The sequence below is a fragment of the Mixophyes fleayi genome, chromosome 4, assembly GCF_038048845.1.
Source record: "Mixophyes fleayi isolate aMixFle1 chromosome 4, aMixFle1.hap1, whole genome shotgun sequence".
Taxonomy (NCBI): domain Eukaryota; kingdom Metazoa; phylum Chordata; class Amphibia; order Anura; family Limnodynastidae; genus Mixophyes; species Mixophyes fleayi.
Window position 1 is genome coordinate 55788371 of NC_134405.1, and position 18403 is coordinate 55806773.

The 18403-nt window shown below is 42.3% G+C and overlaps 2 protein-coding genes and 1 long non-coding RNA gene across 5 annotated transcripts in view; all 3 read right to left on the reverse strand.

Moving 5' to 3' along the window:
- Window positions 1-992, reverse strand: part of LOC142151443 (inositol polyphosphate-5-phosphatase A-like) — a 74341-nt gene extending 73349 nt beyond the window's left edge. For both annotated transcript variants that reach the window (XM_075207082.1, XM_075207079.1), the window contains exon 1: window positions 824-992. In XM_075207082.1, coding sequence (XP_075063183.1) covers window positions 824-826 — 3 coding nt within the window. In that variant the 5' untranslated portion in view covers window positions 827-992. The remainder of the gene's footprint in view (window positions 1-823) is intronic.
- Window positions 1-18403, reverse strand: part of LOC142151445 (uncharacterized) — a 404300-nt gene that overhangs the window by 257601 nt on the left and 128296 nt on the right. The window lies entirely within an intron of this gene.
- On the reverse strand, window positions 7117-17741 carry GPAT4 (glycerol-3-phosphate acyltransferase 4). Of its 2 annotated transcripts, none has more exons than XM_075207078.1 (13): window positions 17673-17741; window positions 14934-15747; window positions 14168-14237; window positions 13642-13933; window positions 13496-13570; window positions 12722-12811; window positions 12447-12540; window positions 12244-12359; window positions 11140-11195; window positions 10309-10394; window positions 10104-10232; window positions 8199-8278; window positions 7117-8114 (listed from the first exon to the last, which is right to left on the reverse strand). In XM_075207078.1, exons 2-13 carry the CDS (start codon window positions 15096-15098, stop codon window positions 8006-8008), a joined length of 1362 nt encoding a protein of 453 aa, XP_075063179.1. In that variant the 5' UTR covers window positions 15099-15747; window positions 17673-17741; the 3' UTR covers window positions 7117-8005. The 2 variants fall into 2 exon arrangements, with proteins under 2 accessions (XP_075063179.1, XP_075063177.1); XM_075207076.1 differs by having other exon boundaries at window positions 17644-17739.

Consider the following 18403-nt stretch of genomic DNA (forward strand, 5'->3'; position numbering starts at 1 on the left):
CAGAAAAGCTGCCACTACATGCGCTCTGCCCCTGTTCTCTGTCCAGACCCCACTGCTTTATCACATGCCCCAAAGAGAATGTGAGAGAAGTAGTGGTGCGAAAGGGAAATCGCGCCTTGCAAGAGGATAGTGAAGAATAGAGACCATGTGTCAGGTAAAGCATCACCAATAAGATCCTGTACAAAAAAAATCCACAGCTTTGTGACTAACTTCAATGCTGAGGGCACTTGAAAAGCCAATGCCACTGGCTGAATAAGGGTGAGCCTACTCTTTATTTGGATTTTTTTTATTCAAGTGCCCTGCTTCTTTTGGGTGATGCTTAACATTCTAGTCTGATTCCCGCACCCCTCCCTGTGTCAAAGAATAAATAATCTTTTCTTTGACTCATCTTGCAGAAAAAGATGAGTCAGAACAAATACACAAAGTACAAGTTACTGCTGAGTACTTAGCTGTCAAACTTTCTTCTCACTGTTTATCATAATCTGGCATAGGTGGCAGTGTTACACTGCTATCTATGGGGAATTATTTTTATTTGGAAAACAAATATTGGCAGCTTATAAATATATACCAATATGTATAAAACATAACTGCATGCTTCAGTGATGCCACTAATTGGCTATATTGGATTAGTCTCAAAAAGTTGATACCTCCACTGTTTGCAGGTAACAAGTACGTCATAAGCAGTGAACTGTGTATTTACAAATTAGTTATTATTGTATTACTAATGGATTTTTTATTTACTTTCTTTTTAATGTACTTTTGACAACAATGGAACAATCAGCTAACCCATTTTAATTATAATATGAGCAGAAAATGACATTACCATCAGATGCACAGTCCTTTTCAGAAATCACAGTGGCCCAACGTTCCTGCTCCTTTAAACCTTTTATTTAATCACTGGGACAATATATAGACAAAAGGAAATGCATTTATAATAACAAGCCCGTTTCCTGTCCTTGAAACAGCAGGGAGGAGTTAACCCTTTGGTCTGAATAAGGAATCTCATATGTCGGTAATATGAGCTCTTAGTTAAAGTCCAGGACATATAATGAAATGTAATCATTAAAAAAAAAAAATCTATATATTATAGTGAATCATCTGACAGCACCAAAACAATTATAGCAAAAAAATAGCTTTCTAAATCAGCTACATGTAAGGTCTGACCACTGTTCCTAAAACAAGATTAGTTGAGGGATATTTGGATTTGTGCGAATATTCAGCAATATCTTCTCAGGCATACATTCTTCTAGAGTCTAGACATACCAAGCTAGTAAAATAAGTTGGGAGACAGCTGATGGTCATTGAATTTGTGACCCCAGTGAAGTAGCATTAGGTTGCTTGATCTAAAAGCATAAAAGCTTGTCTCCCAATATTATTGGGGTTAAATAATTGGGGAACATCGATGACAAAGCGGAGTGACAGAATCGCAGTAGCGGATTACCATGAAAGAGTTTGGCCAGTAGCCTGGAGGGGGGGCGGAGTGGTTGCTGTAAAAGAGCCCAATAGCTTCCAATTAAAACATGATCTTGACGACATAAAAGGACTTGGTCTTCGCTGTAACGTAAATTTACATTCAAAAGTTTGCTATAGGGGACCAAAAAGCACTGACTGAGCAGCAGAAACCCATGACCAATGTTATATTCAATGCACAACTGCAAAATCCCAAGTGGGAGCCCGGTGTGCAGAGAAAGGCGGACGGAGGCAGACATGTCAGGGCAGCACAGTGGCATAGTGGTAGCACTTCTGCCTCACAGCACTGGGGTCATGAGTTCAATTCCCGACCATGGCTTTATCTGTGTGGAGTTTGTATGTTCTCCCTGTGTTTGCATGGGTTTCCTCCAGGTGCTCCGGTTCCCTCCCACACTCCCAAAAACATACTAGTAGGTTAATTGGCTACTATCAAAATTGACTCTAGTCTCTGTCTGTCTGTCTGTCTCCCTCTCTGTCTGTGTGTGTGTGTGTGTGTGTGTGTGTATATGTTAGGGAATTTAGACTGTGAGCTCCAATGGGGCAGGGACTGATGTGAATGAGTTCTCTGTACAGTGCTGAGGAATCAGTGGCGCTATATAAATAAATGGTGATGATGTCCATGACTACCGAGATCACTGGAGACACTTCAGTTTTCTCTGTGGAAAAACAATGGAGTGATCCCTGAACAGAGATGCAGCAACGTTCAGTCCCCAGCAGACTGACTGGCAAACAATTATTAATTATGCAAATTTAACCCAGTAACGGAAAACTGATATGTACCATTAATACTGAAATGTGTCATTATAACCAATGTGTAGCAGTGACCACCTGCACTGAGGAACGTGCTTTAGGACAGTGCAGACCAGCTGACCTAGGAGGGTTCAAATAGGTCAAGAAACGTTTAAAATAAATATTCTCAAAGCACACTCTGGATCAGAAAGCCTTTGTCAAATAACAATGGCAATTAGTGGGGTATTCAATTGACCGCAAGATTCTTTTTTTCCCAGCTACGTAAAAAAAAAAAAAATCTCCCGCGGGTTTTTAACTGCTATAGTGACCGTTTGTAGTTAACGCAGCGTGAAAACTCGTGCAATTCAATTGAAAAAGAGGGAACGCTGCCCCCGCCCATTATTCATTTTGTTTGCGAGTTTTTAGGGGGTTGAAGGGGACTTTTAACGCGGTCATGTATAACACAAAAAAAAGGATTGGCATACATTTTATTGCATTACACAACCATTCTAGTTGATAATATCTACATTATAGTACTTTCTATTTTTTACTATAGAATCACATATCACATATTAACCAATAACATGCATAAATATATTTAATTAGTGATTTTTATTTTTTATTTTTAGAATTCATTATTTTTTAACGAGAAAATCAAATTTTACATGTTAGGCATTAGTGATAAACATAGTTTAAATCAGGCCTGTCCAACCTGCGGCCCTCCAGATGTTGTGAAACTACAAGTCCCAGCATGCCCTTCCAGCTATCATGAGGTTGTCTACTGGCAAAGCATGCTGGGGCTTGTAGTTTCACAACACCTGGAGGGCCGCAGGTTGGACAGGCCTGGTTTAAATCATGTAATAATGAGAAAAAAAAGATAAATAGTTTTCAGTGGTTATTTTTATCACACCCAAAAGAGGTGCGAGATAAAACAGCATATTGGACTGTTTAACGCGCCACGTTAAAAAACAATTGAATAGCTTTTAAACGCGGCTGCCTCTTTCACACCCTATACTTTCAATAGACCTTCTACTGGAGCGTGAGAGGACGGATTGTTAAAAAAAAACCCGGAGCGTTAAAAATGGAATTGGATCGCGAGTAACGTCAACCCGCTCGAAAATTATAAAAAACAGCGTTAAAATGACTTAACGCTGTCTTTAAAAAAAAAAAAATTGCGGTCAATTGAATACCCCCCTTAGTTTTTATTTGTATAAGGGTGGCTTTCTGTTTTCATGTGAGCATTAATAGATTTCTCCCCTCTCATACTCCTATCAGTCTATATACCCCCCCAACCCCCCATAGAACAGAGTAATCTTCAAGTAATGAATTCTGGCATTATCCCAGGACATGAGCATTGTACTGTATAGGTGGAAAGAAGACCACCACCAACTGGTGCAGGGACTACTGCTTGAGTTAGATTAATACTGGAGATGGGGCTGGTTGATATATGGAGACTTCGATATCCACTTATTTCATTCCATGACACATCACACATTATCCAGAATAGAACGTGCTCTGGGGGTTTGTGTGTGTGACGTACCAGCCCAGAGAGATTTCAGATCATTCTCCACTGACCAACCAAGCTTGTGGGATGCTTTAAAAGCGTTCGTCATCAGTAGCAGCTCGTACACCATTCTCCAAATAAAGACATGGAACCCGAACAATCATGTCATGATCTGGAGTTCACTGGTTATCAATGCAGATGGAGAGGGCAAACCATCTCTTAGATAAATCAAGGTGTAGATCGCTTTTCACCAGGCATGCTCATTATATACAGGCGGATAAGTGACTTCGTTTATTGGACATACAGGGCATTTTCAGGAGATAAAATAGCAGAGGTTTTTTATTATTTCTATAACCTCAGTTGTTAAACTATGAGGCAAATGCACCCACTGTATCAGCAGACTCCCCGACATATCTTGTACCCTTATCACTGGCTAGAACCTCATTTCCCAACTACAAAGCTCCTGGGATAGACAGTATTCTATTTGAACTCTACAGGAGTTCTTCCTCCCAATGTTTCTTGACAATTATGTACAATTAGGGTCCGCTGAGGTCCTGTCCTCTTCCGTATCCGAAGCATTAATTATTGTAATCCCAAAATCCAGCAAGGACCTACTCCACCCAGAGTCTTAGCGTCTCATCTCCCTTTTAACCACCAATGTTGAAACACTGTTAAAGCTCTTGGCCATTAAGCCAAATAAAGTCCTAACCCAGATAATCCACCCAGACCAGACGGGATTTATGCTTGGTAAATCCACAACTAGTAATTTGAGATGATTGTATACACATCTACAGATGTCCCATCACTGGCCCAGTGGTGGCTTCCCTGTACACCACCAAGCCCTATCACTAGGAGAAATGGACTTAGTTGGGATCCTATCATAATGTCACATAAATAAGTATTATATTCAGGTCCTGTGGCCACAGTATGTGTTAACTATTATGTCTACAACCCCTATACTTTCACCTGCATGTGATTGAACTTCTCATACATAGGCTGTCAGAAAGTAACAATACTGACACTATTGCACTCTATTGCTGCTGTTGCAGATGAATAAGGTTCTCGCAGTAGAATGTTACAGGTAGTTGACAGTTTTGGATTATATTATCTAGCTGGACAATTGACGAACCAGAGAGAGCGTCAGTAAATCTACAGCAGACAGTATGAGGACATTTCTGGGTAGACAGGCAGAGACTATCATCGCAACATGTCAAATGACAATGATACGGTCGGCCATGAATGCTTTACATAGAAGAGCAGGAACTCAATTCAGAAATGGAATAAACCTTGGTTAAGATGATTGAATTACAGATATGATCTACGGTTCCAAGAGGAGGGGGACGGACGAGTGTCTATTAACCTATTTAACAATGTATTCTTATGGCTAGTGAGTGGCACTCCTTTAATGCAACTGATGCCCAGCCGGATCCATAGGTTTAGTCCTCTGATCTTACAATGAGCCCTGTCCAGATTCCACAGCATGGACCTTACAGTACCCTGTATTTCTTAATAAGGGTAAGTCAAGCCGCTAAGAGATAAAGTTTCATTATGCAATTATTCCTATAATGAGACTGACAGTTGTAATCTTTCATTGCTTTGTGTAGTGAAAAGGGAGGAATTACAGTTACAAAGATTAACCCATAACAAACTTCGGAGAATAAATCATAATCATAAGTGCATTGTAAATACTGTATATTGAATGAATTAATTTAGTAAGCTAGAGGGTAATGCAAAAGACTACAAAGCAAAGCCTGCTCTGACAGGGTTAGTGACCTAACTCAAAGTCAAAGGCCAGAAATACTGTCCTGTTTATTCTGTGGTCACCATTAGGAAACGAACAGCTTCTGAGACCTCATGTGGTGAGCTATGTCCTGGTATATGTTTTATTGACGCTAGGGAATCGTCTCAGCATGGCGCTCTTACACCAGAAGACATTGGCTGTGATCACATGATGGCTCGCAAATTTTTTTTATAGGCAAATATAATTATATTTTCAAAATATTACTTACAATCAATAGAATTAGTGATTTCATAAATAGTATGATGAATGGACGCCCATAAGTTAAATAAAGCTGTCTGTCACACAGGGAATGCAAGGAAATGAGTATCGGCTCAAATAAGAGACTTGACCTATCTGTTTGGTATATGTAGATTAATAAATCCAATACAAATTTACCATTGATAAAATTGCGTTTATGTGACACCCCCCAGAAAAGATGTTAGGCTTTAGCATTGGGAATTAAACAGGGAAGATATAAATTCTGGTTGTAAAACGGTTACAGGCCTCCCTTTGAGACCAACCCCTGTAGAAGGGGAAAGGTTGAAATAGTCTTTACAAGATATTATTAGACGTTTGGGATAGGAAATCAAATCAACATTCATAAAACTGTCCATCTTTCAAGCCAATTTCCCTTGGCGCAGATTATACAACTCATATGTAAGTTTATACTCTGTCCTAACTTGGTCCTTTTTATTGCAAATATGTTTTGCCATATATTTTATCACCTTGTATTGTTTTTATAATCTGTAAGCATTGTACCTTTTTCGTATATTAAATCTAAAATTGTAATAAGTGCTGTCCTTATTGCTTTAAACAAATTTACTGCCTGTTTAGAAGAGGATGATTGCTTGGCTGTGTTTACCCTTTAAATACTAGTGTGGGAAGTGTTAACTTGTTTAGTTATCAGAGCACAGAGTGTACGCAATTGGGTGACAGGTAAAGTTTGTTAGGAGAGGTTACCGGACAAAATAAAAGGTGATATATTGTTTGATTATTAGGCAAGTTATCAGATCAGGGAGCAGGCAGAGGTGGGCTATCCCTGACAATGGGTGTAAAGATACAGTTAGGCATCATCTGACCTTTTCTTATATGTACCTTGGATTACTTCTTTGTTGGGGACAGGAGTATAGCTTTTGGGGGGTTTTTGCATTTGTTTCTTATACACAATATTTTTAATAAAGATTTTTTTAAAAAAAATTAGTGTATAGTAATCCATTTATGATTTTAGTAAGGAGTGGACCTCTGTATTTACCATGTGCTCTATTATGCCCCCGACATCATAATGCCGAATCAGCCAGTTGAAGTAATGACCCAGCTCCAATAGCAAACACGCAGGGATTTCCACATCGCTGTGCCTGATGGTTGCTGTGACATTAGAACAGATGGGGGCAGGCATGATACTGTACACATGAGGCATTTCTTGTAGAGGCCCAATATTATCAAGTGTCCCATAGGGTAGTGGGAGATGGTCCGAGGGGAAGGTCTCCCATCAAACAGCTACTAAGCAGGGGTACAAATTTTCAAGTAGATTTGTATTTTCAGAAATATAAAAAAAAAATGTTTTAAAATAAAAGTTTCTCTACCTGATAGGATTGTGGTTATTAGTGCCATTGACCACTGGAGGGCAGTATAGTTTCTTTTTTCCCCAAGATATTTTATTTCATTGATTATATAAAAACAAACGAGGAACGTGGCCGAAAGCCCATGCAGGACAGGGTGTAACAGATAAAAAGGGAGGCACGTCTCATTCAATATGGGATCCGACAGTCTCTCAAACATAGTGGCATCATTAACCCCCCCTGTTTTGGTTCAATCCATCTGTAACAAATAGGAACTGTAAATGGCCTTAATGATGTGATGGACGAGGTTTTATTCGGAAGTCATAGAGATGTCATGTCTATTTCTGGAGAAGAAGTTGGGTTTTGGAGGGTCTCAGCCACAGGGGTATTAGGAGGTCCAAGCGTTGCTGGCGTAACATGAATTCCTGCAAGTGATTATGACCTTTAACCTTCATTCTTGTGTAAACTCCAGTGGTCTACAGACCTGGGATTCTGTTCTGTCTAGTCACTGGTCGTGCTAGTCTCGGCTTCAGACTGCCTTGAAGTCAGTAACAGCTTAAAGTCTCTCAGAAGATGTAACATACTATTCAAATGACCTTTCAGGTTCTGTGAAACAATGTGTAGATCCAAAACATTCAACAGACCTTCTGATCAAAACTGGGAACTAAAGTGGATCTCACACCTTGAATATTGTGTGTGCACCATCCACAACACGAGTATTTGTGAGCATGTGATCCCATGGATGCAGCCATTCTTTTTTAGGATGATATGCTGCGCTCCATGACTCCCGCTCTTTCAGTTCTTCAGTCCCGTACACTTTAAGTAAATCCAGATTTGCTCCCTGTTCTTGTGTTCCCTCAGCTCTCACTCCATGGCTTGGATTCCTGCGGCTCAGGGTCTTCTTCGCGTGGCTTTGGAGCAGCGGTGTAGCTCTGGTAAGAGCCTGCTCCCCGATCCTAGGTCTTAGGAGCGACTTCGGTTCTCCTGGCTTCCAGAGATGATACGACTGTACAACTTTTGTTGCTCCTCCTTATATGCATCTTTGACCTTTTCACGTTTCAGTCCCCCATCCCTGCAGAAGAAGAACAAAGGATCAGCACCATGCAATGAAGGTGAGAAGGCCGACATTGGGGAAAAACTATTATTTCTTGCTTACCAAAGCAGGTCAACAAGACCACCCTGATGCGCGATTGCAGACTTCACCCGGTTTGCAAATTGCACTGCGTCTTCGTCTTCCTGTGAGGTCACAAGACATATGTCAGAGTGGGGCAGGTGTACACACCAACGCATTTCTCTCAATAGATGTAACATTTCATCTCCTAACAAAGCTTTCTACTGCAGTGAGGAAGCGTCACACGGTGAACCAGTCTCCTCAGATCGCTATCTTAGGATGAGTATTGATCGTTTTGTTATGGCTCTCTTACTGGTTATTTAATATTACAACTATGCAAGTCTGCTTTATTTTAAAGGGTATTCTGTATTACTGCAGAAAAGGACATCACAATCCATTCATACAATAGCCTGCTACTATAATGCTGTATGAACGCACTATACGGGTTCTATGTTGAAGGAATATTTTGTAAACATAATAAAAAAGGCTGATCAGGGATATCCAATATACTCCCAATTCTAACAAACAACCAGGTGAAATTTGTACGGTCTGCAATGAGCAGTGTTTCCAAAAGACTTTCCCAAGAGATCGCTGTATGTAAAAGACCTGCAAAACAATATATGACTAAGCATTTGTGCAAGAGTCACAAATAGATCATGTTAAGCAAATTTGCTTTAGTAAGGTTAGAGGAAAATATATATTTACATGTCCATGAAGTTGAACCTTTCTCTGGCTACCTTCCTATTGCTCCAGAGTAAAGCAAACAAGTGCATGTCTGGGAATCTTTATGTCTGGACAGGGGCATATGAGATTATGAATTTATGCAATAGAGTCCTAGAGGCGATGAACGGACGGCAGCTATAATTGGTCCCTGTCAAAGACTGGACTTTCATTACTTACAAGTGCTATAGGACCACCTACCAAGGCTTTATCTACAAGTCACATGACATCAGTCAGGATTTCTAACTACTGTAAGAATGACAATGACCCGGTCTTTAGCAATAAATGAGGAAAAACTATCGCTACTTCAGAATGAGTCTGTTGATACTCACAGCTGCTCAGACGCTGTGACCATGACAGCATTATTATTATTACCATTTATTTATATAGCGCCACTAATTCCGCAGCGCTATACAGAGAACTCACTCACATCAGTCCCTGCCCCATTGGAGCTTACAGTCTAAATTCCCTAACACACAGAGACACACACAGAGACAGATTAGGGTTAATTTGTTGGCAGCCAATTAACCTACCAGTATGTTTTTGGAGTGTGGGAGGAAACCGGAGCACCCGGAGGAAACCCACGCAAACATGTGGGGAACATACAAACTCCTCACAGATAAGGCCGTGGTCGGGAACTCATGTCCCCAGTGCTGTGAGGCAGAAGTGCTAACCACCGTGCATTATGTGTAAGACCATCTTGCAGAATGAACGGAGGCGTGCAAGGCACTGTGAGCTCAAACCTGTTCTCAGTTTGTGTCTAATAAAGGGAAGTATCTATGCGAGACATGGTTTACATTTTATCCCTCTACAAGCAAATTCAAGGGGGCGTTTCCGTTTGCCTTGTAAAAAGGATTGTCCCCACTCAATAAGACTGACAGGAGGGCTCTGGGAGAATATAAAAAGCGTTCTAGAAAAAAAGAGTTAAACAATGGAACCGTACAAAACGGTGAACTTTGCAATCACACTTACTAATACCATCATCGTAACTGGGTAAAGTCCTACAACAAGAATATTTTTTATACAATCATCCATTAGGATTTATATATATTATTATATATTAGAACGATTTGACAGCAGAAAACTATCACAATTTCTGTTGCACAGAACACAACAATAACTGGCATTCATAATTTGTATCACACAATGAATTATCCCAGTAGTGTATGTGCTGCGGTATCCACACGCACAGATCCTTGTTGACGGGTTGGAGCACACGTGTGACCTCACCTGGCGTGTCATCGGAGGGAGGTACCAGACACTGCACACTATGGCCCAGCTGGTCATCATACGCAGGAGGTAGGTGATCATCCCGTATTTACTGCTGTTCCAGAAAGCGTCACCAAAGCGAGGATCGTACTATCGGGGGGAGAGAGGAACAATCAGCGACTCCCCACTTGTGTACCCCAATACTTAGAGAACCCCTCAAACGCACCTTGATAGCCACAGGATACACTGTGGCTCCTATCTCAAAGCTTCCCTTCTTAAACATCATGACAGAGGTGTTATTGATGCAGGTACCTGACAGGACAGAAGTGGAGGGGGATGAGCACACTTCATATACGTGTAACATGACAAAGCCATTCAATTGGTAGGGAGACTACACGGAAAAGTTACTTATTAAAAATAATGATGGACATTCAGAATATACCGGCAACACTTTTTTTTTTTTTTACTTTTTTTTTTTAAATCCAATGGAATGAAATTGTTTATAATATATTCCAGTTTTATAGAACACTTTTTACTGACAAGCATTTATTTTATTTTTTTACGGGTTTATTGCATGGTAAAGAAACATTTTTAGAAATCATCATTTATTTAGCTCCAACACTTATGCAGGCACATCATCTACTAATCTCTTCAGACTTTGTAAGAAGACTGGAGCACCCAGATACAAACCCACCCCAAGATGGGAAGAACGTACAGACTCGGCACAGACAGACAGACGAACACAAGGCCACATAGCAGTGAGACCACTAACCACCAAAGGAAATTAACAGTATTTGGCTACCGGAGGCATAGAGGAGATAAAACACTACTAAATTATTTTTTATTTTCTTTCCAGCTTCACTTCTGTAATGACAAACAGTCTGGAGTGGACACCTCTCATCAAATTGTAGTTAAGGACTATGAGAAGGAAACATTATTTGAAAGCTCTTTAGTTTGGCTGTGAAGATGAAATGTCAGAAGCAGGAAACAAGTATAGATAGAAACATTAGGTGAAGTACATATTTTCCCTGACGTAGGAGAATGGCCGGGTTCTTACCTTCAGGAAATATAAGGATGGGCAGTTTACTCTTGTCTTGCACATGATCAGTCAGCCTGGGGAAATGAAGGCGACTGTTAGCATAGAACAGGAATTGAAGAAACGACAAAGTGAAAATAAGAACTATCGGAATGAATAGAAAGAAAGAGAAAAATTTAGAGAATATGATGAACCATCGGAAAGGAGCAGTACAATGAGTGAGATTAGTACATCCACAGAATAAGAAGGAAGTATTACACACACACATAGAGATAAAATATATATATATATTTTATATATATATATATATATATATATATATATATATATATATATATATATATATATATATCTATAATATAAATGCTTAGTGGCGTGTGTTAGTCTCTGTCTGTCTGTGGAAAAAATAAAACCAAGCTGCAGCGCCACCTGCTGGGCGGAGTTATACACTGACCTACTAAATTCTTAGTGTGTGTGGGGGAAAAAAATTCAGAAAGGGCTGAAATTTGGTATACTAAGATGTTATTAATTTGTTAATTGTTAAAAGTGTTTATAAAGATTTAAAAAAAAAATATATATATATTTCTTGAAGGAGAAGTGACAGTTGGGAGTGGTTGGTGGTTGCCGGGGGTGACAGTGGGGAGTGGTTGGTGGTTGCCGGGGGGGACAGTGGGGAGTGGTTGGTGGTTGCCGGGGGGGACAGAGCGAGAGGAGTGTGATACTCAGGACCGCTGAGAGAGATCCCTGTGTCTGGATAGACATCTGGATAGATGTGGCGATGAAAATGAAGGATGAGGTGATGGAGAAGAATGATGAGGTGGTGACATGTGGACAAAACCACGTTAAAAAAGGGCGCTTACGTCGGGAAGTAACGCTCTTCCCCTGAGGAGGCCTGGCCTAGCCCCAAATGCATGACAAGAACCTTTTTAACACCTTAAGTAGCTTGATTTGACTAGAATGCATGAGTATCATGCACGGGTTAACTTGTGTGTGTGTGTATGTATATATATATATATATATATATATATATATATATATATATATATATATATATATACTGGATCCTTATACTGAAATACTTTGTGATGCTAGTTCTTTTCTCTTCTCAGCTCTTCAGTTCCTCACCTTTTAGCCACAAGATGTCGATCTTTGACTTCCGAGCGTTCAAACCAGACATGTGGACAGGCCTTTACCATAGCTCTCTGTATAATTCCCATTAGGCCCCCGTGGATTTGTCCCACCTACAAGTAGGGGGGAGAAGAGACTATAAAACTCAGACCACACCAAGCCCAGTGACTCAAAGTCAGCAAACCCAAAACAGCATTTACCATAGCATAGTATCCGTCACTGGCCAGAATGATGACATCGATTGGGGAGGTATGATTGGCCACACAGATGCCCCCTTTCCTAGGTCGGTTCTCACTGCGAGGAGAAAGAACTCGGAGACTTACAATTCACATTACAGATTTCATAAGACATATAGGGTCCCTAGCTGACAATATTATAACCGTGCAGCTCAGGACAACATTTTCTCTAGTGCACCTTGAAAAGTACAGCATGATGCTTCCTAATGTGGTTTCTATGGTAGGTAGAGGAGACTTACCTGCCGTGATATGTAATAATTGCTGTAAGGGCACGCACGCAGATCCGGTAACACATAAGATGTACGTGTTTACTGAGGAACTCCTTAAACCTGAAGAAGTAACAATATTCATTATAACACTGAGATACTAACACCAGAGGGCGCTAGGCTTTCATTATAACTTCCTGCAACACAATATTATGTACCAATAATTCATTATAGAAGGAGAGCCCTCAGACAATGACCAGCTGGTCCTCCTGATCTTACAACTGGCCTGACCTGACATTCAGCCCATACTCCAAACACCAGGGGCACCGTCCAATTTGGCTATATACATAACTGTTCAAACTGGATAATACTGTGCTACCTGAGGTTCATAAGCCAGATGTCTTTCTGATGGTGGACACAGGACTATAATAGTCATGTTCTGGCCACAAATACCAACATGCCCAATAATAACCCTATCTAATGTGATCGGGTGCTTAGAGGGTTCGTTTTGGAGCCATGCATGCTGCGATATTTGCCTAATATCACTGTCATTATTGCAGGGTGTGTGGCCGGCTTAGCTCTGAAGGCAGGGAGAGAATTGCAGATAGACGGCAGGGGGGGTTTGACACAGCAGAAAGAGGAAGGAGATAGAATGGAGCGTAGGACATAAAAATAGGACATCTGTTCTAAAAATAAATACGTTAATACCAGCAAAAAAGGGACGACCAGCATTACATGTGCTAGTAATACAACACAAAGGGCAATGGAATATACAACACACTGCAAGATAAATGAGAATAAACTTACTGGCCATTAGGTAGGTATCCGACTACTGTAGTGCCAAACACCAGAAGACTGATCCCTGTGACAGCCAAAGCGACCCTACAGAGGAACATCATAAGTCAATGTCCATCTCCTGACCATGCTAACACACACAGACACCAGATAGTTACCTGAGTGGCAGCAGAAACGTGTAACGAATCAGCATGCCCAGTCCCCAGAGCACAGTGAGTCGGAGACTGATGTGCTGAAAATTGTAGTTGGTTCTGCTCAGTAGGTTCCAGGTCTCCAGCTCCTCCGCTGAGAAGCGCTTGGTCACCTCATCGTCCATGATGCGCTCCATGCCTTGGCGACAGAAGTAAAAGATGTCCGACAGCTCGAACTCCGGTTTGTCAACAGAACGGCCGTTACCACGCAGCTCCCATATGCCCTCCTCCAGGGACGTGCTCTCTTTAGCGATAATTCCTGAAAATTGGAGGAGATACATAGGAGAGTGCGGTGAGAGGAGTGCGGCGAAGAGACTGTGCGAGGCGGACAGAGGCGGGCGCGGAGTAGCGGACAGACGGGTGAAAAGACTTTCAGATAAATAGACAAAAGTGTGGTAGAAGTAGTCAATGTGAGATGGAGAGAAAGAGCTGATATACAGAGAAGCCACACAGGAGGAAAGATATATGCAGGCAATGAATAGACTGCACTTACCATTAGTTAGAGGTTTGTACAGAGCGTGACTGTTTTCTTTTACTCCTCTCTCAATGCGTAAAGTTGCCCACTGCATGGAATAAAATTTTTTTTTAGAAGTCTACACATGACCTTTAAGCATTCTTTACAGATGTACAAGTAATCCAAGTTAAAACAAATGCTATAATCAAACACAGTGACACAAAGTAGGTTGTCCAATTTCACAAAAAGCTGACAATGGGCTTAGGTTACAGGTCTGCAGCAAGACTTCATAGTGAAATTTGCTGGGTTGATTCACAATTTCACATACAAAACATTACAGGGGGTTGTACTTGTGGAATCAGCCAAAATCACCAGCTAGGCTCTGCAGACTGAGGGCCAAGAAATGTGAAACTGCAAGTCATCCACGTGTGTAATGAGGTTATCATACGTCATCTGTACACATGAAAGACATTCAATCCTAGGACAGCAGTCCAGGCAACATGGACTTCCAGGAGACGGTATCACCAGCACGGTGCCTCCCCATTGCCATCACACAGTGGAAATCACATTCACTATTCCATTCACACACATATATATACACATATACATATATATATATATATATATATATATATATATATATATATATATATATATATATATATATATATATATATATATATATACACACACACACATACAGATTTCAGGTCAGATATGCACAGCATGCAATTCAGGTCAGTAAGACACAATTCATAATATCCAATTTGCATTACTGTTATACAACGTCAATGAATAAACTCACCGTAAATATACAAAGCAGAGTTTTCATGTACAGCCGGCGGATGCCGAATGAGACCCCGAAGATAGCGGGTACGATGATAAAGACAAGGAGCAGGGTAAACCACAGTGTGAGGGACAGGCCCAACAGGTTGCATAGCACGCTATCAAATGGTAGCAGGGAGCTCATGGTGTGTGAGAGAATGGGGGTAAGGGGTAGTGTCAGGGTGGGGGGGGCTGATAGGTAATAAATAATAGTACAGGCAGTATTCTGACGGATCACTGGCTTTGTTACTTCTTCATAAGGAGAAGCTGGAGGCAGTGGGTGGCAGCCATGGCAGTGGTATAACAAAGGACTAGTAAAACTTTATAGGGTGCCTGTCTGCAGTAAAGAGAGGTTCAGGTTTTAATGGCTCCAAAAGGCTGTTAGAGGTATCAGTCTTCCAGCGTCCTTTTCTGGCAGTTCCCACAGGTAAACGTCATACGTGTGATGCTCACTGGCAGTATTCTAGTTCCCCCTTGGCCCACCCTGTATGTTTCTTTCATGAGTTTGTTAGTAATACCAATATCCCAGTCCTTTCTAGCTGGAGACCATTGATAATGTTCGCTCTCATCTGTGATACCCACTGATCATGCCAAAGTTCGGTCTTTTAACCCTGGCTCCCACATCCAAAGTCCACTCTCCAGTCCAGTCTTAGAAGAGCCCGTCCTGGCACAGGCATCTCTTGGTAGTCAGGGTCTGGGGGTGTGGAATTCCTCCCCTCACTGGGCATACGCTGGCTGTAGCCGTGCCTTCCTTCTCCTCCTCCTGGGCAGGAATGCAAGATGCAACTGCCAGCCTGAATGAGACAGACACAGACAGCCGGTTTAGGGACAGCAGCCAAGACTCAGGGTCAAAAGGAGAAAATCAGTGGAAAAACAAGAAATAGAGACAGAGAGGACTGGGCATGAAAAATGGAAATAGAGTGATGAAGAGGAAAACATGTGCAAAGTTGTCATAAGACACAGTGCAGACTATAACACAACAGGTGAGACATACGTAGGTGGCACAGCTTCCACTAAGGGGACAGATATCAAGAGCATAAAACCCACACTAGCAAGAAACAAAACCCTGATATTTGTGAAACCACATCACACCTCCAGTAACATATACACTGCCAATTACTAAAAATAAAAGAGCTACAAGGAGTTCATGCTTACTAGGAAATCAACACGTGGGGATAAACAAAGAAATGTGGTGACATTTTAATCCTGGGCACACATTATCTGATAACTGCATTGATTAGGGCTCAATGTTATATATATATATATAAACTTTTGATGTTGTATAACACCTGAGGTCCTGGGTGTTTTTTTAGAGCAGTATATAAAAACTTACAGATAATCAAGAACAAATATATTTAAAGCCTATATTCCATGGCATGCTAAGTGCTGAATTTACCCCCAGGAAGGATCCCCCTCCAGGCTCCCCTGTGTCCTGGTGTCAGCAGGTAGGATCCCCCTCCATGCTCCCCTGTGTCCTGGTGTCAGCAGGAAGGATCCCCCTCCAGGCTGCCCTGTGACCTGGTGTCAGCAGGAAGGATCCCCCTCCAGGCTGCCCTGTGACCTGGTGTCAGCAGGAAGGACCCCCCTCCAGGCTGCCCTGTGACCTGGTGTCAGCAGGAAGGATCCCCCTCCAGGCTGCCCTGTGACCTGGTGTCAGCAGGAAGGATCCCCCTCCAGGCTGCCCTGTGACCTGGTGTCAGCAGGAAGGATCCCCCTCCAGGCTGCCCTGTGACCTGGTGTCAGCAGGAAGGATCCCCCTCCAGGCTGCCCTGTGTCCTGGTGTCAGCAGGTAGGGTCAGCAGGTAGGATCCCCCTCCAGGCTGCCCTGTGTCCTGGTGTCAGCAGGAAGGATCCCCCTCCAGGCTGCCCTGTGTCCTGGTGTCAGCAGGTAGGATCCCCCTCCAGGCTCCCCTGTGTCCTGGTGTCAGCAGGTAGGATCCCCCTCCAGGCTCCCCTGTGTCCTGGTGTCAGCAGGTAGGATCCCCCTCCATGCTCCCCTGTGTCCTGGTGTCAGCAGGTAGGATCCCCCTCCATGCTTCCCTGTGTCCTGGTGTCAGCAGGTAGGATCCCCCTCCATGCTCCCCTGTGTCCTGGTGTCAGCAGGTAGGATCCCCCTCCATGCTCCCCTGTGTCCTGGTGTCAGCAGGTAGGATCCCCCTCCAGGCTGCCCTGTGTCCTTGTGTCAGCAGGAAGGATCCCCCTCCAGGCTGCCCTGTGACCTGGTGTCAGCAGGTAGGATCCCCCTCCATGCTCCCCTGTGTCCTGGTGTCAGCAGGAAGGATCCCCCTCCAGGCTCCCCTGTGTCCTGGTGTCAGCAGGAAGGATCCCCCTCCAGGCTCCCCTGTGTCCTGGTGTCAGCAGGTAGGATCCCCCTCCAGGCTGCCCTGTGTCCTGGTGTCAGCAGGAAGGATCCCCCTCCAGGCTGCCCTGTGACCTGGTGTCAGCAGAGTGACAGCTGTTGGGTGCAGGGACACATATATGACACATGTGGGAATAGGCTACAGGGCTTGGCTATTACAGCACTGAGCTGAGGACTAGCACCTATGTGACGTCACGCACGGCCAGTGACATCATACAGCACACATGCCCACGTCACCCCAGGCCCACTCTCCATACACATCACTCAGACACAGCAACACCCCGGAGGCCGGACACACAGACATACACCCGTGGCCCCGGAGGACAGTTACCCGCACAATACGGTCCCCTCGACTCTCACCCGCTTCTCTCCGATCCTGCGCGATCCCACTTTCCACTGTGACGTCACCGCGCAATGTGCCGGGGGCGCGCACGGTCTGCGAACGATAGAGACAGAGCGATTATAACTGAGCTAGAGCGCCACCTAGCTGTGTGTGTGTTCATTGCAGACGTCTGACTGAGTAGCAGGAGAGCCCGTGTATTTAATCTTAGAGGTCTAGTTGTGACCCTAGTGCGGTTGTCATAAATATGTATCAATATAATGATTCACCGCTGCAATTTATATAGATATACACTATATGGACAATAGTATTTGGCCACACCTATTAGTTATTGAATTGAGGAGTTTCAATCAGACCATCAGTTGCCAGAGGCAGGGCCACCTTAACAACTTTATGGGCCCCCGGGCAATGGAGTGTATCGGGCCCCTAAAAAAAAATATATATATATATATATATATATATATATATATATATATATATAGTGTGTGTGTGTAAAAAATATATATATGTATGTAAAAAAAAAACGTGATTATATTTATATATAATCACTTTTTTTTTACACATGTGTATATATATATATATATATATATATATACACATGTGTAAAATAAAGTGATTATATAAATATATATAATCACGTTTCTTTTTACATACATATATATTTCTTTTACACACACACACTATATATATATATATATATATATATATATATATATATATATATAGGGGCCCCCCTTAACTTACCTTAAGT